The 22,720-nt window shown below is 44.1% G+C and overlaps 2 protein-coding genes across 2 annotated transcripts; one reads left to right on the forward strand and one right to left on the reverse strand.

The window, feature by feature from the left end:
• Positions 1-2,453: 2,453 nt before the first annotated feature.
• ttc36 (tetratricopeptide repeat domain 36) lies at positions 2,454-4,383 on the forward strand. Its single transcript, XM_030744734.1, has 3 exons — positions 2,454-2,667; positions 2,874-3,062; positions 3,642-4,383. The coding sequence occupies exons 1-3, from the start codon at positions 2,562-2,564 to the stop codon at positions 3,908-3,910; spliced, it is 564 nt and encodes a 187-aa protein (XP_030600594.1). The 5' UTR covers positions 2,454-2,561; the 3' UTR covers positions 3,911-4,383.
• A 341-nt stretch (positions 4,384-4,724) lies between these two features.
• On the reverse strand, positions 4,725-22,231 carry LOC115790369 (F-box only protein 40). Its single transcript, XM_030744207.1, has 5 exons — positions 22,184-22,231; positions 21,667-21,799; positions 21,339-21,514; positions 7,482-9,353; positions 4,725-4,907 (listed from the first exon to the last, which is right to left on the reverse strand). Exons 1-5 carry the CDS (start codon positions 22,229-22,231, stop codon positions 4,725-4,727), a joined length of 2,412 nt encoding a protein of 803 aa, XP_030600067.1.
• Between the last annotated feature and the right edge of the window lie 489 nt (positions 22,232-22,720).

Consider the following 22,720-nt stretch of genomic DNA (forward strand, 5'->3'; position numbering starts at 1 on the left):
GCAGTAAGGAGCAGATCACTGTTGTCCACAGACATGTAACATTTGAGTGGGATACGAGAATATGAGACACAACTTACGACTCGATTCTCCTGTTATCGGCCACCTGATTAATCCCGTATTTTCTCACTATAGGCGATAAAACTACTACAGAAAATGGAACTGACCATAAAATTAAAGATATTTTTGAAACCTTTGATAACTATGGACAACAGTCACCCAGGCCGTTTACTCTGTTTATACCCCACTCTGCATTTAATCATTAGTTATTATTAATCTCTGGCTCTCTTCCACAGTGTCTTTTTTTCTCTCCCCCCTCAGCAGATGACCCCCCCTCCCTGAGCCTGGTTCTGCTGGAGGTTTCTTCCTGTTAAAGGGAGTTTTTCCTTCCCACTGTCACCAAGTGCTGCTCATAGGGGGTCGTTTTGACTGTTGGGTTTTCTCTGTATTATCGTAGGGTCTTTAGCCACAATACAAAGCACCTTGAGGCGACTGTTTGTTGTGTTTTGGCGCTATATAAATAAAATTGAATTAATTGATTCCTAAGGACAGATATTAGAGTGGGTGACATCAGCAGTGATATCACCCACTGAATACACCTGTGTACCTAATAAAGTGGCCCAACCTTTGTTGATGCTGTACACTTCGTCTATGCTACAGGCAGAATCACTTCAGTCCAAAGCCTTTAAGTTCTGCTTTGTTTCCATTTCAGGAATTTCTGTTTCATTCAGTGCAAATTTCTCCAACTTCTACAGTTTAAGTGCCAGAATGTTTTTGTAATGCGCAGCAATTATGTTGGTTCAGTCATTTCAAGCATTTTAAGCAATGCAGTTAAATTTTTCAGTTTTCATTATTCACATTGTGTTTTCATCAGGAAAGGCATTTAATAGTTATCATTATTTATGTTCTTCATCGAGTGTCTCCTTTGGTGTAGAGAAAGTGCTCTTGTACCAAATCGACCGGCTGGGCGGCTCAACGGCTGCTATCACTTGTTTTTTTTTTAGAGGAAATTTGTCTTTTTTAAATGAGGACCTCCTTCAAACCAAAACATGAATATGTTTGATCTGGAAGTATTTGAGTGAGATGAGTGCCGTCTAAGAGTCCAGTTATATAAACAACCTCTTTCTCATTGGTTACAGCTGTGCCTAATGAAGTGGCCTCTTTCTTAGGTAAATAGGTGGCCACTTTATTAGGGCTACCTGTGTGTCTTCACCTATCACATAGCATCTTTGCTAGGTGGTCAACACACCAGCTAACACCATCTTATAGTATAAATGGAAATGTGAGTAGAGTGACTAGTGACTGGTTATGTACTTAACTGTCCTACATGTTTGTTAGTGGTTTTTGTCGGGGGGGGGGGGGGTTGTTTGTTTGTTTGTTTGTCTTGTTGGTTTGTTTTATTGAAGGTTAAATAGGTTGTTACTGATTTAATAAGTACGATCTTTGTATGTACCCTTTTTAGTTCTCTTTTTTTTTCTTTCTTGAAAAAATTTATAAATATATATATTGAAAAACAAATAAAATTAAAAAAAATATATCAGACATTTTTCCTTAAACAGAAGAGAGGACATCATTTTACTCTTCAGTGTTTAGAAATTTGGATGCTGCTTCATTCATTAAGTGTGAAGTCAGGTTTGTGGAACAGCAACCATTTTGTTTGTTTACAAAATCCAATTTAAACTTGATGAAATACATCATCAGGATGTTGTTTCAGACGTCTTAAGGACCCTGCTGCTCTGAGTGACTGAATTTGTTTCTGTGTTATGTACAGATGCACATACAGTACCAGTCAAATGTTTGGACACACTCACCTGTTCATATGAAACGGTGAGTGTGTCCAAACATTTGAAAAAGAGAAAGAAAAAAAGAAAAAAAAAACACACCAGCTAAAGGGGCTGGCCACTTTATTAGGGTGGCCTAATAAAATGGCCTACCACTTCATTAAGTACACCTGTGGCCTTATAAAGTAACCACTTCATTAGGTGTTTTATTATCAGGTATCATCTATTTTATCACCCAGATGTTGCCATGACAGAGTGTGTCTGTGTGGGTAAAAACTAATATATGAAACATTTCTGAGATTGTGTCCTTGTACCATTACAACAACAGTCAAATCTATCATAAGGTAAGTCCATTTGTTTTACAGCAGGATACAATGAGACATTAAAAACATGTATACATGTGATATAAAGCACACATATATATATATATATATATATATATATATATATATATATATATATATATATATATACACACAATGCTGATACAAATGTAACAGCAGTATTAAAAGAGGGAAAAAAGACTGGAGTTGTTTCCAGTGTTCACAGATCTCTGGTTTTGTGTGTGCTGTGCAGCGTGCAGTTTTTACTGGCCTGCATTTTTTAGTTAACCACATGCAGATGTGCTTAGTGCCAGAAAAATCTCAAAGTCCACCTCTGCTTACACCCCCCTCTCTGATTGGCTGGTAGAAATGGCAAACCTTAAGGGAGGAAGAACTTTCTGTCCTGCTGTAATTTAGGTGATTTGTTTCCTTCTCTGCTTGCTTCACAGACACCGGTGAGATGGCCTCGGCACATGACAGAGCCGTACTCCAGGCTATTTTCAGCCCCACCACCCCATTTGGAGACATTCCTGGCCTTAACCGAGAGGAGGAATTAATTGATGACGGTGAGTACGAGCTTCTGACTGATGTGTCTCAACATGTCATTTCACAGCATATTGAATTTATTTGAACACATTCCATTTCTGGGCTGCAAAAAACATGACATTGTAATGCGAACTGAGTTCCGAGTGACATGTCTGTGTTTTCCTCACCACGGTACCTGTCAATTGAGTTTGAATCCTTTTTCAACCTGTTTATCTCCTCCTGCCAGACAGTGGCTTTGACACAGAGTTGCTGAAGCAAGTGAACGAGTTGGAGATGCGGGGTGTCTCAGCAGCAGAGGCTGGGGATTTGCAAGCTGCACTTCAGCTGTTCAGCCAGGCAATCCAGATCCTGCCTCAGCGAGCCTCTGCCTATAACAACCGGGCACAGGCCCTGCGGCTGAAGGGGGACACAGCAGGTACACGCAACAAATTCAATAATAACCCTTTCCAGAGACGCCGCAGTATGCCGACTTATCAGACTGCCAAGTCTGAGGCCGGCATGAGTATCCCAGCTTTGTCTAGCTGATGCACTTTGTCAACAGTGATACTGGAAGGGCTGAGATAGCGGCGTGTTTGGTCCTTTTACCTGCTGACTGTAATAAGAATGGCAGGTTGGTGGACAGAAGTAACAAATATTTTTTGCTCAAATCATTTCTGAATAATCCCAAAGTCACTAATAAAGCATCCACATGTCTACTTAGGATAGAAAAGCCTTTATCAGTACTTTACTAATACTAGTGTGGTAGTGCAGGAATTTGAAATAACAGAAGCTTTTGAATGAATATTGCACAGGTTATAGCGAGAGTGCAGCTTTTAGTTCTTGCTCATTATTTAAATGCACTCTCTGCAGCACTTGAGAGAAAAGGAGTTCAAGCACAATTCAGCTGCATTACTCACAATGAATTTTGCAGAAGTCTGACCCAAAGACCAAACCGAGCATCTCAGAGCATCAAAATCAACTTCCCAGACTTCACAGCACTGCTCTCTTCTCTCAGGAGCCCTGGAGGATCTGGACCGAGCAGTCGCTCTGAGCGGCAGCACCGGGCGAACCGCTTGCCAGGCGCTGGTGCAAAGAGGCCTTTTACGCAGACTGGCGTGCCAGAACGACGACGCCAGAGCAGATTTCGAGAAAGCAGCTGCGCTTGGAAGTGAATTTGCTCGGCAACAGGCTGTGCTCCTCAATCCGTACGCCGCCCTGTGCAACAAGATGCTGTCAGAGGTGATCAACAAACTGTGCAACCCTGAAGTATCTGAGACGCAGTAATGGAAACCATTAGATTTTCTGTCGCAGAGACTGAAATCAGTAAAATAACCTTTTTGTGATGTTCTTTTAATTCCGATGGTTGTGCTGCTTTAAAAAGAAAAATCACGAGTCCGGTTTAAAGTCACGTTTATTCACACATCACACTTATTTTATTTTCTCTACATTATAAAGAAAGCAGGCGCTGCTGTATTTGATTAAATAGGACATATGGAGCACGTGATGTCCAGCATGAAAATACCAAAGCATTTGATACAGCTGAGATACTTCAGCTTTTGTCCACTAGATGTCAGTCTTGTCATAATGAAGCAGTCGTCTGCTGTTCTGCTTCCTTTATTTCTTTCAAATGATGCCTTTCACTGTAAGAATGAAATATGCTGGAACAAACAGCACTTGTCAGCTCAGTCATGCCAAATGGTTCATCTAATATCAGGAGGATATTTCGCAGGCAACACATCAATAAATGTGAACATTCAGTGGTGCCTTTTAGGTTTCATTTTTCTCTCCACGCTGCACACTGCACGACTGGATCCACCTCAGAGGATTGGGCACACCAACAAGAAAACTGATTTGATTAGATGATACAAAAATACTGGCTAATAACTGGCTGTTTTATAATGATTGCATCACAAAATAGCCAGCTATACTACGTTATTCTTCTTTTAAATATACAATAGTTTGTCTTTGTGCAGGGCTTTAACACACAGCAGCAGCTTCACCCAGTTTTCAGATGGCTGCATACATGCTACGTCTCAGTGATTCTAAACAAGGCATTGCTTGTGTTGCGGTCTACCCACTGTGCTCTGAGACGTGAGCATTATCTCTTATGCTTTAATTTTCCATGCTTGTCTCTGACCTCTCCCAGGCAGGGTAGAGCCACGGGCTCAGTACAATCTTCTCTCTGGTAAAAGGAGCAGGCTCCCAGGTGATCTGACATGGAAGGGGTATTGCTGAAGCTCCATCTGTCCACAGAGGAAAGCTGAGAGCTGAATTTCCAAACCTGTAAAACACAGAGGCAGAGAAGGTGTAGGAGGCTGCTGTCATGGATCTATCAGCTGTTCTGCAGCTACAGTACTGCCACGAGGAGGAATGTATTTTTAAATTGCATGGAATCTAGATCACACAATACTTTTATCACATGTTAGGGCATGGTGTTATTTCTGTTTTGATCCACGGCAAATTATGCAATTCATCTGGGAGCAAATACCCAGCTGTTGCCTACACAGTCTTATTAACATCCCATGTTTCCACGAATGATCACATATCTGACTTGTTATGGTAGCACTATGTTTACTGGCAGCAAAGCCTCAGGCCATTCCACATCACTGATGTCATCGGCGTGCTCTCTGTGCCCTGATCACTGCAGTACAGAGATATTCAATGCAAAAATATACACGTGCACTTTATAGTGTTGCAGCTTTGTGAGCTGTAGCAGAGGGGTATTGATCACGTGCTTGTTAGCAGGAAAACTACTTTACAGATCTGAAGCGTTATGAAAGCAAATACGGCTAAATAGCAATAGAAAAATAGATTTCTCATCTACCCCACTTTCATTTTCACAGCTCACAACTCTGGAACAGCAAGTCATCTTTTAACAGCGTATTTCATTTGATCCTCAACTAATCTGGGACATTATGTAGTTGTGTTCTCAGTCAAAAGATTTTAATTACTTTGTTTTGTTATGCCTCCCTGGCTGCCAAATTCATGCATTGCTGTAAACTACCATAACTCTGATACTCGGTGCACCTGCGGTGAAATTTATTACGACTGATGATGTGCAGCAATTCAAGAACTCTGCACACCTGGAGGTTTGTCCTGAAGAGCTGGTACTTCAACAAAACGTGTATTTAACTGACCGTAGCTCAGAGGTTATAAATTTGAACCCTTTACTCAGCGCTCATAATTCCAGACTGGATTTAGTTCAACAACTGAGCCTGCATTAGGAGTCCGTATGGCTTATTCCTCAGGACCAACAGGCGTCCCTGTGGTGTAGCGGTCTGAGCCATGAATTCTAAGCTAGCTCAGTTAAACCACGGTTCAATTCCAGTTCTTGTAAGTGAGGCCACATACCTACAATAATCCCAAATTAGGAATATCCTTGTTTTCCTGTGTAGTGCTGCTTGTCTTTTGTTGCTGCTGTTGCTAATCCATGTAATTATGAGACCACTGCTTGGACACCAACGTCAGGAAAGAAAACAAAATTTAATTTTCATTTCCTGACCACAGAAGCAGGTGATATTTGGCGAGGACACAAAGACAGTAAATCCCAGGAGTCTGATTCAGTGGGAACTCAATAACTGCTGCCAACACGGCCGAGGCTCAGTTTGTAATTTTGTTAGAGAGGACTACTGAGAGTCAGGAGTGTTTACAGTGCAGCTGCTGTCATGCTGTATGAATGACTCAAAGATTCCAGTGACAGTTAACAGAATGATACCAGGTACTAAAGGGCTGCCGATAAAGAAGATGATGGCAATAAACAGAAATGTAAAGCAATATGTTGCATATATATATATATATATATATATATATATATATATATATATATATATATATATATATATATATATATAGGGATGCAATCAGATTGTCATCTACAGTTCAGGGAACATAGACTGACTAAAATAAATTTACAAATGAAAACCACAGCTTTCCATCTGGCCCCCCCAAATAGTACTGCCACAGGTACTATACGCCAATCAATCATGTCGCGTCATAACCCGTTAAATAATCGTCTTTGACTAGTCTGAATTATCAAAAGTCTTCAAACGCCACTTCCTATTGCCCGTAAATGCCTCCATGTCCCTAGAACCAATCAGAATGCAAGATCGGACCATGTGACTGCAAGCTCTTCCGGCTGCATTGAGCAGCTGGCTTTTGTTGGTGGTGAACGCAGCTAAAGGTCAGTCTAACCTTGTTTTGTTTAACTAAAGGAAGTAAAAGTTGTAACGAGATTTCCGTTGGTGAACCTGCAGAACAGGTACGTGGCTCGTGTACCCGCATGCCTCAAAACAAAATATTATTAAAAGTAGGTAAATTACTATATTTACATTTTTGAAAAAGTGACCTCACCATTGCCTGTGAAATGTAATGACTGAACTTTACATAAAATCCAGATTTTTTTTAAAAAAAGCTCTTTTTAAAGAGAAGTGTCCAGGCAGATTTAGAAGGTTTTGCTGACAAACTCTTCATGTTTCTATATTCATGTAAAAAAAATCAACAACAAAAACGCCGTCTGAGAAGTAGATTGTGCAGAGATAAACTTGTTGCTCTCGTGTAACATTTTATTGTTTCCTGTGCCCATTATATCTATAATGAACACAACTCCACACAATTGCGGTGTCAACATAACAGAGAAGAACATGTGAGTGCAAGACTAGCACATCACATCATTAAAAATAGTATAAATTTGAAAGGAAAATTGGAATATCAAATGAAAATATATTACTGAGGATACAGTTTTAATTTGATTTTACTTTACGAGAGCATCTGGCCCTCACAGTGTCTGCAGAGAAAAACTCCGGCCTTTGGACAAATGTAGTTTAAATAAGTTTAAATAAGTCTTAAGGATACTTGCTTTCTCTTGGCAGATCCAGGAACTTCCCTCCCTGGAGTGTTTCTCTTTCTCCCACTTGAGAGAGACCATCCCTCTCTCCTGCAGCAATGTGGCACACACCTCTCTCATCAGATGGGAGACCTGAGACAGCTGAGACAATGCAAAACTGTCGAGGTAACCAGCAATATGCTGAATGATCTCCAAAGGGAGGCTGCTTAGGGGATCCAGATTATGTGCACCGTTCCTTTGAGGACTGATGGTTTTCCCAGCTTCACAGAGGGATGAAGGGACTTCTGGTTGGAGTACTAGAGTGCCGACATCTCGGCAGAACTTAATTGTAGCTTGCTGACCTGTTGGCTGAAACCTCATCTGGGTGAAAGTACAGCCGAGGTACGCTAAAGGGCAGCGCTGCTGAAACCAGCCACTTAGAGAGGCCTGAATGTCAGAATGAAAGTTCTTGAAGTGAACGCCGTATTCATCACGGCGGAAGTAGCGGCCACACGTGTAGCTGAAGGCTGAACTTGTTTTGTTGTGTCTTCTAGTGACAGATTCAGCTTCGATGTGTAAATACAGACCGTGAGATTTGCCTGCTATGACATCAGCCAGGGATGCATCGTGCTTGAAAGGAGCAGAAGCAAAGATGTATGTTTGTGTTCCTGTATCTGTGTAAAGACCATCTGTCGACACGCTCTCCGAGACAGAATGTCCCTTCAGCTCCTTTTCCAGGGAGCACAGAAGTGTTGTGCTGACCTCTTCACACTTTGGAAGATCCTCGATTGAAATGCCCAAATCTGAAGTGTCAACACTCTGGTGTGTGGTTTGGGCCTTGTGCAAGGGGTCCTTCAAGTGACTGCGCTTTGCTCGATAGCTCGTAGGAACGTTAAACGAACGGACGCTTTTCACCTCGATGGGCTCCAGACTCCCATAAACAAAATCTTTTTCTCTCGGTGTGCAAGCAGCAAGTTGCCCAAAGTTAATCAACATTACCCCGTTGTGCACTAGATACATATTATATTCTGCAATGTTGACTTCTTTGCCTAACCTCTCGAGGACACCATCTTGCCATGGTGCAAGGCCAGTTGCACCAGCCGTGTTTTTGGCAGTTACAGCATATTCTCCACACTGCTGTGAGTCTTTGTGACTGGTTGATGATTCTTGCTCTTCCTTTTCTTTGCCTTTTTCCCCCTTGCTCATGTTTTTGACAGTTTGCTTGCACCCCTCCCTCTCCTTATTGAATATTTTCTCCCAGGAGCTGTAATTTTGAATACTCGTCACATCCGTGCACTTTGCCAAAGTATCTCTCTCCTCTTGACTCGGTTCTTTTTCCATCTCGGCACTGCCATTTTCTGCAAATTCACCACAATCTGAAGAACAGGAGGCCTTCTCTGCAGGACTGTCGATCCCAGCAGTAATGTTTTGAAGGGCAGAATCCTCCAACATCAACTCAGGAAAAACGATCTTCATTTTGATTGATTGAAACAGCTGCTCTTGGTCCCTAAGAGCCATAGCAACATCAAGGTTTTCCTCAGTATTCACCAAAGGCTTTTCAGAAACATTTCTATAAAAGGTCAGATCGGTTTCTGAAATAGGCCAGCGGTTCCACTCCTGAGAGCAACAGACCACGCTGGCGGGACAGACCTCTAAGTGTTTGGCGAGCCTGCAGCGCAGCATGGTGAGGGGACAGCCGTAGTAAGCATTAAGACAAGGGACTGTCTCATTAGGACAGAGAAGCTGGTGTTCTTCTTGCTTGCAGGTGTGGAGGCTCGCACCACAGTTTTTGTGGCACTTAATGACCGTGCATGAAACGGAGGTCTGCGCCGGGACCTGACAGTGGACATCGTAACACTTGTCGCAATGCTTATGATAGCCCACGGGCACCTTTGTGCTCTTCACCTAAAGAGAGAAACAGCCCAGCACAGAGAGTGGGAACAGTAGTTGTAGCGCCACATGCTGGATAAGTAGTAAAGGTGATAACTAGAATTTCAAGTCGAGACAAAATGTTCTGATAATAATTTTACATACCATTTTGGCTTATGAGCACAGGGATGTGATCATCTAAGAAGAAATCAAATGAGAAACATGTTTAGCCTTCATATTACTACATATGTGTTTATAATGCTGCAGCTACACTTCCAAGGAAGACACAGATTACAGATTTTGACGGTGAGATTGTGACCCACAAATTTAAGTTCATGAGTTACATGAGGAATTATATGTTCAGGCTAAAAAGAGGAACTCAAACAAATGCAAGTCTAAGCTTTCTGGTTTTCCTTTTTAAAAAGCATATCAACAGTAGAAACAAAAAGAAATTTTTCTCACCCTTTGTTCCTTTGTCCACTGGCACCTCTGAATAACCTCTGCACTGCGTCTGGACAGTATAAATAGACACAACAATGGGGCAGACAGGCCAGTGGGACGGGGCACCGTTGTCACACAACCATTAAGAGCCAAGGTCGAGTTACAGTCTCCACCACTGCCGCACTGTGAGAGGGTGGCGATAAAAGCAGGTCCTCCACATTCTCCAAAGGTTACACCGTGCTTAAAAACATCAGCACCTTAACGCGTCTAATTTACAGGCTTTGTTGTAAAGCATTTATAATTCCATTCTCAGTCATTTATTTTCATGATTTCCTTCCAAAGAATGATGGGCGGTGTCTCGATTACCACGTTTTTACATCTATTAAAGGTTTACACTGATAATTATAAGTGATTATTAATGCATCCATATTCAAACAGTGCAGAGTACAGGCTTTGTGCCACTAGGTGTCAGTCACACACTTTCAGTAACTTCAGCATTTCTCCATCAGCTGTTTCTTACCACACATTGGTTACATTTTTTTTAATAACTGCAATATCAGAAAGATATTTTTAAAATATTTTTGAACAGCAAACTCTTGAAGATTTTGTGGATGATTATGTCCCTGTTTGAAGTGAAGACTGATGCATGTTGGGGACACACCTGGTGACAAAAACTTTATTCATGAAACAATGTTTCAGTTTAATATTTTAAAACCATTCGTTTTAAAATATTAAACTGAAACATTGTTTCTATAATTGTATACTCCTTGTAAGGGTTAGCTCCCAAAGATTCAACAAACTGAGGGAAATTAATCCAGCCGGTGGAACGACCCTGCAAACATCCACCGACACGTTTTTCCAGCCTCTGTTAAATGTGCTCGACTGAATCTCACATTTGGCATCTGGAAGTTTGCAAGTTGTTTTTTTGTAACCTGGCACAGATTACAATGCACAGCTTATCAGAGGCAGCTGGTTCACTCTCTATAGGCTCTGCAATCAGCATACATTACAACAAGCAGGAGACAGAAAGAGAAAGAAATGCTCCTCTGGCTAAAAGAACTTGTTGCAGCACAGCTCAGGCTGCAGTTAGATTAGTTGATTAATGTCTGAAAATTGCTCCAAATTGGGTGCAGGAATGATTTATTAGCTTTGTAAAATTACTTCTAGATTTTCTGCGACTCTTTTCAATGAAATTCAATCAAATTAAAACTTTGATCATTTGCATTTTTCCCATTGAACTTCAGCTCGACTCTTTCAGCATTTGCAGTAAGGAACTGCTTTTTGCTTTGTCTCTCTTCAGCGCCGCTGATATGAATTTACATGTTGTGCCACGGAAAGATCAGAAACTGTAATTTGAAGGTTAAAATTCTAATTTGCATCATCCAGCGAGTGTTTTCAGGCACATCTGTGTGCTTTAAAAACAAACAAGCACCAGGTTGAGGTTTTCTGTTTTCTGGCAGAAAGTTGGTTTAAAAAAAAAAAAAAAATCAACACCTTCCTCATAACTGTTGGTTTAATACATGCCTGCAGCCAACAGCTGGTTGCAGGCATAAAGGCTGGAAATTGTGAAATAACAAGACTGGCATAATATCTATACCTACTGGGACCTGCAATCCTCAGTAACTGCCACACTGTGTTGTTCTTATTTGTTTGCATTTTCAAAAAGCAAACTGTAAACATAAAAGAACAATTTTATAGCCATTAAATGAAAGCAGTTTATTTTGGTCAGAATGCAGAGCAGTCAGCAGAGACGTCAGGAGTTACTGTCTGTGACCGCTCTGATTATCATTTTTACACTGTGGTGTAAAAATATAATATAACCCAATATATTAATTATTGAACAACCGAAGTGATGCACTGTGAATTTTATAGCCACTAGACTGGCGAGCCTTTCAGCTCTTACTGGCTGTCCAGTAAACAGCAACATCTGCATCATGGCAACTAAAAAGAGCTGTTAGTTTTTAACTTCTCCTCTATAATGTTCATTAATATTAGACACAAAATGGAACCAGAATTTAAAAAATGCAGCTTTCATTGTTTGTTTGTTTTGTTTTTTTTGGAGTTTGTAGGTGACAAATGAAAGTGTGCCTCCAGTGGTTAACACGTTCACTTGGCAAGTGAAAGGTTGCTGGTTTGTTTCCAGCTCGAAACACAAATCCCTTTTGGGGTTTGTGTCAGGAAGGAGCGTGTGGTGACCCACTGTGGAGAGGGACCAGTATAAACCAGTATAAATCGTGTTAATAAGGTCTCGGGCTAACATAAAGAGTAGATTCATTCACATTCTTTTCATACTTAAACCATTCAGTGTCCCCTCTCGACCTGTGGATGTGGTCATTGTCAAGGTGTAAGTTCCAGTGGGCCAGCTGGGACGGTGCCCCAGGACCCAGCTGACATAATTTCCAGATGGGCTCCTCCACATTACATGGCATGCACATATGCACTGCATTTAGTTAATGTTGAGGAGACTATAAAATTTCTACTATGCATTTAAGTCCATTCAATTCAATGTTATTTCTATAGCACCAAATCACGACAAACAGTCGCCTCAAGGCTCTTTATACTGTAAGGTAAAGACCCTACAAGAATACAGAGAAAACCCAACAGTCAAAACGACCCCCTATGAGCAGCACTTGGTGACAGTGGGAAGGAAAAACTCCCTTTAACAGGAAGAAACCTCCAGCAGAACCAGGCTCAGGGAGGGGGGGGGGTCATCTGCTGAGGGGGGGGGCTGAGGGGAGAGAGATTAATAATAACTAATGATTAAAGTCATGGTTCTACTTTGTGAGCCAAGGCCTAATTTTATTTCTGCAGAACAAGTTTTCCTTGTTAACTCATTTTTGCATATATTTACTCATTTTGCACTGCGCTCATTAAAAGCAGGTTTTTTTTCTGAAAGGTTTTGATGGCTGTTGGCGTGTCAGGCAGTGTATTAACCTGCCCTTGCTCTCTGTCATTTGTGGAAAATGCACACAAACCTGTTGACACCAACTATGCAACAATTAGTTTTTTGGTGAGTGTCTTGTAGAGTATTTCATCAGCACAGCAGCATTATAAATTATGTTTAGCCAAAGCAAAGAAAATGGTGCTGAAAAGAGGAAGGAGAGCCGTACTGTCAATGACTTTGCTGAACACGAGGCCTGAAAGAAACACTGTTGCCACTTATGTTAAAAAATGCACTAGTGTGTGTGTGTGTGTGAGAGAGAGATGTATGTCTAGAAGCTAGTCTGTTGGAAATGATGGATGAGGATGCTGAATGAGGAATTCTGGAGTGTGCTCGTTTGGTACGGTGATCCCTGCAGTTGGTCTGTGAGAGTCTGTGCTCTCCTTTGTTCAGCTGTCTTCATGTTTCTGAGCCTGTTTGGGCTGCTGTAGACTAGCTGAAGAAGATGACGTGTGTTTATAGCATAAGCTTAAATAAATCCATCCGTTCCTCGACCCCTGACTGTGTTTGCACTGATGCAAACCTGAAATGATGATGATATTATTGATTATTGCTATATGATATTATTTTTGCACTTACACAGTGTGTGTGAAGGAGAGTGGGTGAGTAAGTGAGAGAGACTATCACAGAGTCGTGGCCATTGTCATCCTGGAAGAGATCAACTCCATCATCATAATGTTTCATCAGAGGATAAAGGGAGTGGACACAAAACATGGCAGCACCTCAAAACCACTAAACTGCCTCAGTGCAGGTGTCAGGAGTTCAGGTGTATTTCTTTCATTTGCCCTCACCTGTGTGTGGATCACCTTTGTTCAGTCTGAACATGGATACTGATGCTCATTAACAGGTACCTTTTGTGATAAACTTTCAAAGGCGGGATTGACTGACGCTTGACAAAAATCTGCAAAGATGCTTAACAGAACAGTGAAGTCTCATTTTCTGATACTCAGCTGAATGCTCAGCTTGAGCTCTTACACAACCTGGCAGCTCAAAAGAGGCGATAATTACAGCTTGTTCATTTTCTGTGGCGTGGATTTAAACAATACTGAGGCTGTGAGGTTAATGATTCATGCGCGCTCCATGTCATTTAACTCTAATTTAATGTTCTGAAATGTGACTGGACAGCTTTAAACGTCTAAAGGAAGAAAAAAAATGTCAAACTTGATTAATATTGAAGACATTCAGAATCTGACAGCACACAGGAGGACTGCTCGAAGTATCACAGGTTTCAGGTTTTAAACTGAATGTCTGCTTGTTTCCACCAGCACATAAACCAATGCAAACTTGTTCCCATAAGTCTCACCCAATTTTTGGAGATTTTCATTTTCAGTGCCATTCTTCTTAAAGATTGCCCACATTTGGGGACCTCCATCTAGTTTATCATACCTGGCAAAACATATTAATAAGCCTTAACAACTGGGACGGCAGAAAGATGAATGTATTACTGTTGAATTTTCAAATACTTGGGAAACTGTGTTGTTCCTGTGTTTATTATGGAGCGTGGCCTGGCACAGGTCCATAAATAAGCTCTGTACTTCTATGAAAATGTGCAATGAAAACAAAAGACACCAGCTCATGCATGAGGTCTGCATTACACTTTGAGGCTGACAAACCGAAGAGTTTTAGGGAAGAACGAGACTGTGAATACAGGCGTCAGAAATGAGCTTCCTTCGAAGGGTGGCTGGCCTCTCCCTCAGAGATGGGGTGAGGAGCGCAGCCATTCAGGAGGGGTTCAGCGTAGAGCTGCTCCTCCTCCTCATCGAGAGGAGCCAGTTGAGGTGGTTCGGGCATCTGATTAGGATACCTCCTGGTCGCCTCTTGGGTGAGGTGTTCCGGACATGTCCTACCGGGAGGAGGCCCCAAAGCAGACCCGGGACACGCTGGAGAGATTATTTCTCTCGGCTAGCCTGGGAACGCCTTGTGGTCCCCTCGGAGGAGCTGATGGAGGTGGCTGGGGAGACGGAGGTCTGGGCTTCTCTGCTTGTGATGCTGCCCTCGCGACCCGGCCCCGGCCAAAGAAGATGGATGGATGATGGATGGATGGATGGATGGATGGATGGATGGATGGATGGATCTCACAAACTAGTTAAAGAATGAATAGATTTTGTTCATTCTGCTGACAGAACATGTAAACTCCACACAGAAAGGTCCCTCTAAAGTTCAAACAGGCATTTCTTGCTTCCAGGTGACAGTACTACCCTCTACATCACTGTGCTGCACTGTGGCAACTGAAACATTGTTGATATGAAAAGATTTGTTAGAACCACCTCGAATCAATTTGATGTAAAATTGTGATAAAAACCATTATGCTGTTTTATAAGGGCCTGTTCCCGTCCTCAGTGTCCAAGACAGTATTAAGTATAGATGTGCTTTTTCTGCTTTCTAAAAATTCTAAAAGGTCTCTTCAGCTCATTAAACCATCTCCATCATTCTGATGTACTAAAGTCTTTTTAGCCTGACACTGCAAATTAGTTTGCAGCTGGAGGATACATTTAATAGTATATGCCTTTGGGTGAGTATTATACTATGAGGCCCTTCTGGACAGCATATTGTAGCATATGGTCAGCCAAAAATAGAAAGAAAATGTCTCTACCCGACTTCACACCTAGTTTTTACTTTCTCATTATGCGGCCCCCCTACTCCCTTCCCACTTAATTAAGAAGGTGTCATACACGTTTTCTTTTAAATCCCTCTCCAGTTCAGCTCTCCAGCCTCTTGTCGGATCTGACTGAGTAACGAGATGGTTTGCTAACCCTGACCAATGAACATGCAAATGTTTATAGCCATATCAATTTAGCTTCCAGCCTTTCTTCACCCAATATTCTGCTTTTAATTACAAAGACTAATTAAAAGTACCTTGTAATGAAGTCTGTGTAGGTTCCCCCCAGGGCAGGGTACTTTGTGTCATTTTGCATCATTAATGCAGAATAGACTGAAGGATGACAAAATCTTAAAAGTTGTAAATGAGACATTTCACTCCACTTGTTCTCCTAATGTCTGGAGCTAATAACTGCACAGAGTGGGAGGACACAGTGTCGAAGAAGTTTTCAGTACCGGGTCATTTCATGCCCAATATACAGCCATAATAAATGATAGATAATATAAAATTCATGAAAGAAGTAAAACAGCTTGTTGTAGACAAGTTAAATAATAAAGTTCACTGAAGCCATTTATCATTGCTGTCTCATCCCTGCAGGAGGAACTTGCATGTTGCACAGATCCAAAGTTGTCCTCTTCACGTATCCGTACACAGAGGTGGGAAAAAACGACACATAAACCACCACCCAGCCATGCATTGTATATTATTGCATACAAATATGTTTGTTTTTTACTATTATATCAAGTGGCAATATGACAGTGACAGAGTTTGTGCTTACATGACTGACTGAATGTGTCTGGGACATCTTAGGTGAAGTAAATCAGACTAAGACTATTAAATGCAACAGCTATTGTTGGGTCCACTGATGTAACTTACCATGCATTACTCCATATATATGATTCTATTTCCTTTAAAATGTTTAAAGATAATGAATGATTGCAATTTTGTGATTCCATCCAACTAATGGCCGAACACATCGATTATCAAACTGTGGGCAAATGAAAAACTACTGCAGGCAGATGTACAAATCTAGGATTTATCCTCTTTAGAATTAACATTGCATTTCAATGACCCTTGAGGTCAATAAAACTATGAATAGCCAATTAACTTGTGTGAAGTGTGGCATCAGCAATTTTGCATTTAACGTTCATTTCCCATTCTGTGTATTCCTGTAAACTTGCAGCTGCCATCGACCTGAAAGCACCGCAGGTGAACTGTTGTTAAATATGTGTATGAATAAAAGTGAGTAACGTGATGCATCTAGCTCCAAGTTGCTCTTTTATTAAACTATTTAGTTTAACTTAATTACAGTTATGACCCAAAACGTGTACCTTCAGAGACCTACGGCCCATAGAACTGCAGTATTTGGTCATAAATTAGTCAAGTTTTGTATCTATGAGATTTCCTTCCACACTTTTTTAATTTATTGGTAAAAAAGGTCAATTAATCGATCTTTGCACATTTTTGAAGTGTATCATAGCTGATAGTGGCCTGAATTCTTATTTCTGCTGTTTAGTTATATTCAAGTAAACAGTGATCAACATGCTGAAGCTATTATTATAACAATAATCAACTTGAACCACAAATGCAGTACAGGAAGTGGTGCCGGCACAACGACCTCGCCCCCAGGAGACGTTTTAGCTGATTTGAGCATCGTCCATCTCACGAGCACGAACACTGAATCGAACACTGAATCGCAGGGATGATACAGGTCCTGTTGTCCATCCATCCATCCATCCATCCATTTTCTTCCGCTTATCCGGGGCCGGGTCGCGGGGGCAGAAGCCTAAGCAGAGAAGCCCAAGCTTCCCTCTCCCCAGCCACCTCCTCCAGCCCATCCGGAGGGACCCCAAGGCGTTCCCAGGCCAGCCGAGATACACAATCTCTCCAGCGTGTCCTGGGTCTACCACGGGGCCTCCTCCCGGTGGGACATGCCCGGAACACCTCACCCAGGAGGCGGCCAGGAGGCATCCTAATCAGATGCCCGAGCCACCTCAACTGGCTCCTTTCGATGTGGAGGAGCAGCGGCTCTACTCCGAGCCCCTCCCGGATGGCCGCACTCCTCACCTTATCTCTAAGGGAGAGGCCAGCCACCCTTCGAAGGAAACTCATTTCTGCCGCTTGTATTCGCGATCTTATTCTTTCGGTCACTACCCAAAGCTCGTGACCATAGGTGAGGGTAGGAACGTAGATCGACCGGTAAATCGAGAGCCTCGCTTTTACGCTAAGCTCCCTCTTCACCACGACGGACCGGTGCAGCGTCCGCATCACTGCAGAAGCAGCCCCGATCCGCCTGTCGATCTCCCGTTCCCTTCTCCCATCACTCGTGAACAAGACCCCGAGATACTTAAACTCCTCCACTTGAGGCAAGAACTCGTTCCTGAGCCGGAGATGGCACTCCACCCTTTTCCGGCTGAGGACCATGGCCTCAGACTTAGAGGTGCTGATTCTCATGCCAGCCGCTTCACACTCGGCTGCGAACCGTTCCACTGCGAGCTGGAGGCCCCCCCGTGATGAAGCCAACAGAACCGCATCATCTGCAAAAAGCAGAGATGTGACTCTGAGGCCACCAAGGAAGAAGCCTTCCGCCACCTGGCTACGCCTAGAAATTCTGTCCATAAAAATTATGAACAGAATCGGTGACAAAGGGCAGCCCTGACGGAGTCCAACACCCACAGGAAACAAATCCGACTTATTACCGGCTATACGGACCAAGCTCTCACTGTGGTTGTACAAGGACTGAATGGCCCGCAACAATGGGCCAGACACCCCATACTCCCGCAGAACCTCCCAAAGAACACCCCGAGGAACACGGTCGAATGCCTTCTCCAAGTCCACAAAGCACATGTAGACTGGTTGGGCAAACTCCCACGCACACTCGAATATCCTTGAGAGGATAAAGAGCTGGTCCAGCGTTCCACGACCAGGACGAAAACCGCATTGTTCCTCCTGAATCCGAGGTTCGACTAACGGACGCACCCTCCTTTCCAGCACCCTGGCATAGACCTTACCGGGGAGGCTGAGGAGTGTGATCCCCCGAAAGTTGGAGCACACCCTCCGGTCTCCCTTCTTAAAGATGGGGACCACCACCCCGGTCTGCCAATCCAATGGCACTGCCCCAGATCTCCACGCGATGTTGCAGAGGCGTGTCAACCAAGACAGCCCTACAACATCCAGAGCCTTCAGGAACTCAGGGCGAATCTTGTCCACCCCAGGGGCTCTGCCACCAAGGAGTTGTTTAACTACCTCAGTGACCTCACCCCCAGTGATGGTCAAGTCATCCCCCTCATCCCCAGCCTCTGCTTCCACTACAGAAGGCGTGTCAGTGGGATTCAGAAGGTCCTCGAAGTATTCCTTCCACCGTCCGACTATAGCCTCAGTTGAAGTCAGCAGCACCCCCCCCGCACTATAAACAGTGTGAGTGAAGCACTGCTTTCCCCTCCTGAGTCGCCTGACGGTTTGCCAGAATCGCTTCGATGCCGTCCGAAAGTCTTTTTCCATAGCCTCACCGAACTCCTCCCACACCCGAGTTTTTGCTTTGGCCACTACCCGAGCTGCATTCCGCTTGGCCTGTCGATACCTGTCAGCTGCCTCCGGAGTCCCACAGGCTAACCAAGCCCGATAGGACTCTTTCTTCAGCTTGATGGCTCCCTTCACCTCCGGTGACCACCATCTGGTTCGGGGGTTACCACCACGACAGGCACCAACCACCTTGCAGCCACAGCTCTGAGCAGCCGCCTCAACAATGGAGGTGCGGAACATGGTCCATTCGGACTCAATGTCCTCAGCCTCCCTCGGAATGCTGTCGAAGTTCTGCCGGAGGTGGGAGTTGAAGATCTCCCGGACTGGGGCTTCTGCCAGGCGTTCCCAGCGCACCCTCACAATACGTTTAGGTGTGCCAGGTCTGTCCAGCATCTTCCCCCGCCACCTGATCCAACTCACCACCAGGTGGTGATCAGTTGACAGCTCAGCTCCTCTCTTCACCCGAGTGTCCAGAACATACGGCCGCAGATCTGATGATACGATTACAAAATCGATCATCGACCTGCGACCTAGGGTGTCCTGGTGCCATGTGCACTTATGGACATCCTTGTGTTCGAACACGGTGTTTGTTATGGACAAACTGTGGTTTGCACAGAAGTCCAATAACAAAACACCATTCGGGTTCAGATCGGGCAGGCCGTTCCTCCCAATCACGCCCCTCCAGGTCTCACTGTCATTGCCCACGTGAGCGTTGAAATCTCCCAGCAAGACTATGGAGTCACCAGATGGAGCACTCTCCAGCACCCCACCCAGCAACTCCAAAAAGGGTGGGTACCCTGAACTGTCATTCGGCGCATAAGCGCAAACAACAGTCAGGACCCGTTCCCCAGCCCGAAGGCGCAGGGAAACTACCCTCTCGTCCACCGGTGAAAACTCCGACGTACAGGCAGCAAGCCGGGGGGATACAAGAATACCCACCCCAGCTCGCCGCCTCTCACCGAGGGCAACTCCAGACTGGAACAGAGTCCAGCCCTTCTCCAGGAGACTGGTTCCAGAGCCCAGGCCATGCGTTGAGGTGAGCCCAACTATGTCTAGCTGGTATCTCTCAACCTCACGCACTAGCTCAGGCTCCTTCCCCACCAGAGAGGTGACATTCCATGTCCCAACAGCCAGTTTCGATAGCCGGGGATCGGTCCGCCAGGGCCTCCGCCCTCGGCCACCGCCCGACACACATTGCACCCGACCCCTACGACACCTCCTGCGGGTGGTGGGCCTGCAGGAGGGCGGGCCCATGTAACCTCTTCGGGCTGCGCCCGGCCAAGCACCACGGGCTAATGCCTGGCCACCAGACGCTCTCCCTCGAGCTCCCTCCCCAGGCCTGGCTCCAGGGTGGGGCCCCGGTAACCCTATCCCGGGCAGGGTAAACTGTTCCCTTGTTTTTTCCCTCATAAGGGTCTTCTGAACCGCTCTTTGTCTGGACCCTCACCCAGGACCAGTTTGCCATGGGAGACCCTGCCAGGGGGACAAGCCCCCAGACAACATAGCTCCTGGGATCACTGGGACACACAAACCCCTCCACCACGATAAGGTGGCGATTCACGGAGGAGCAGGTCCTGTTGTCCATGTCCATAATTTTCCAAGGTTTAAAAAGTTGAAGTCAAATAACTTTTATTTTATGGTCATTAAAATGGAAAAATGCGTGATTTGTCGGGTGGGTGATGACATCATTGAGTCCAAAGTTGTGTCATACAGTCACGTATCCGAATCATTTCCCGACATGTCCATGGACAGCAGTGATATGCTTCTTACTGCAATAAATGAGGATGATGTATCTTTTTTTTTCAGCTGTGATGTGGCCAAAAATATGCGTTAAAGTTTCCTGTATTAAATCCAAGTAGTCTGCAAATCCAGAATCTGGATCAGATCCAGATGGTGTTCGGTTTGGCGCCAGTTCTCCGCCCTCCACAACTGTGTACCGAATATCAGGTTTTTATTTTGTCCACGGTATAATTATCCATATTTGACCATTTTAAATTTTACCTTCAAAGCTGTTCACCTCACCTTGTTGGGTATCGTTTTATTTTAGCACAGCCTCACATGTGTGACTGTAATTTTTTCATTGACATACTGCATGGACCTAAAATCACACAAAAAACATAAAATCAGAGAAGAAAAAAGCTTATTTTTTACTGCTGTTTAATGCTATTTTTCACTCCTCCTGTTGTAAGATATCTTTGTCATTGTACAATACAATGAAATTTTGTTGGAGCCATCACCAAGTGCCGAAATAATAAATAATATGAGATAGAAATATGAAATATAAATAAAACAAATATGGATCTGATATTTACAGTGAGCAGAGGTAGTATGATGTGATATTTACAGTCAGCAGAGCAGTGTGAATCCCAAATAAACGGTCTATTTACAACTTATGCAGTGTGCTAAAGTGGTGCAGTGGATGTGCAGAGATGGTCTGTTGGGTTTGATAAGGTCAGAGGTCAGTAGTGGAACAGCTCTGTACTAAAAGCTGTTTTTAAGTCTGCAGGTTGGGGCGTACAGTGTCCTGTAGCGCCTCCCAGAAGGCACGGGGGTGCAGAGGCAGTGTCCGGGTGTGCTGTCCCTGATTATGGCTGTGACCTGCCTGGTGCAGCGGGTCCTGTATATGACCTCCAGGCTGGGTGCCGGTGATCCTCTCAGCAGTCTTGATGATGTGCTGGAGAGCTTTCCTGTTGTCTGCAGTGCAGCCAGAGAACCACACTGAGATGCAGTATGTGAGGACGGACTCGATGGCTGACCTGTAGAAGCTCACCAGCAGCTGTTGTGGGAGTCACGCTCTCTTCAAGCACCTCAGGAAGTGAAGCCTCTGGAGACCTTTCTTGACTGACGGTCCAGGTCAAGTGGTGGCTGATGTTGACCCTCAAGGTATTTGATGCTCTGCCCGACCTCCACTCTCTCACTGCTGATGATGATGGGGCGATGGATGAGGGGCCTCAGCCTCCTGAAGTCCAGGATCAGCTCCTTCGTGTTGAGGATCAGGGTGTTCTCTCAGCTCCTGTTCTCCAGGTTCTCGACCTCTGATCTGTAGGCAGCCTCATTGCTGGATGTAACCACGATGGTGTCGCCTGCAAACTTTATGATGGTGTTGATGAGATGGTGGTGAGAACAACACACAGCCCTGTGGTGTGCTGGAGTTCAGGGTGATGCTGGAGGAGATGCGTACTGCCTGTGGTCTGCTGGTGAGGAAGTCCAGGAGCACAGCTGCTCAGGTGTGTGTTAAGGTTTAGGAAAACCAACTTGGTGGTAAGTTTGTGGCAATGAATAGCATCCACACATAGCTATCCCGCTGGTGTATGTGGTTGGGGCAGAGTGGAGGGCCAGTGTGCATCTGGAGGCAGCGTTTACATTTGAGTCTGCCTTCGGTGGCTGTTTGGCAGCATCTGCCTTGTCCATGATTACACAACACATCACATGTGAGGACAAAGCACAGCATAAATTACTGACCATCTGGTACGTAGTTTGAAGTTCGCGCTTTCAACTCAAGTTGAAACAGACTCACTGAAGCATTCGGTGTGAATCTGACTGGTAGTTTTCTGCAATATTCTTAACAAACATACCAAAAACAACACCCCGTTCGCCCTCCAGGGGCGGGGTAATGGACTGATGCCTGACACAAAAATATGCTAAGCACAGTGATGGTACTGAGTAAAAGAGCCCCTGACTGCTGGTGCTGTGTATCAGATGCCTTTCACTTATCATCTCCCTGTTTCTGCTGTTTGTTTGCAATGAATAATTTTATCTGTGATCCATGGGGGAAAAAAAAATCAACAACAGAATTTCACACGACAGACGGTGATAAAGATCATTTCTTCTCAGGTGCAGCTAAAATAGTCTCTGCATGTTTCAGCTGTTGTGGGGCTGAGTGATAAGCAGCAGGCACTG

Source organism: Archocentrus centrarchus, chromosome 13 (genome assembly GCF_007364275.1).
Source record: "Archocentrus centrarchus isolate MPI-CPG fArcCen1 chromosome 13, fArcCen1, whole genome shotgun sequence".
Classification (NCBI taxonomy): Eukaryota; Metazoa; Chordata; class Actinopteri; order Cichliformes; family Cichlidae; genus Archocentrus; species Archocentrus centrarchus.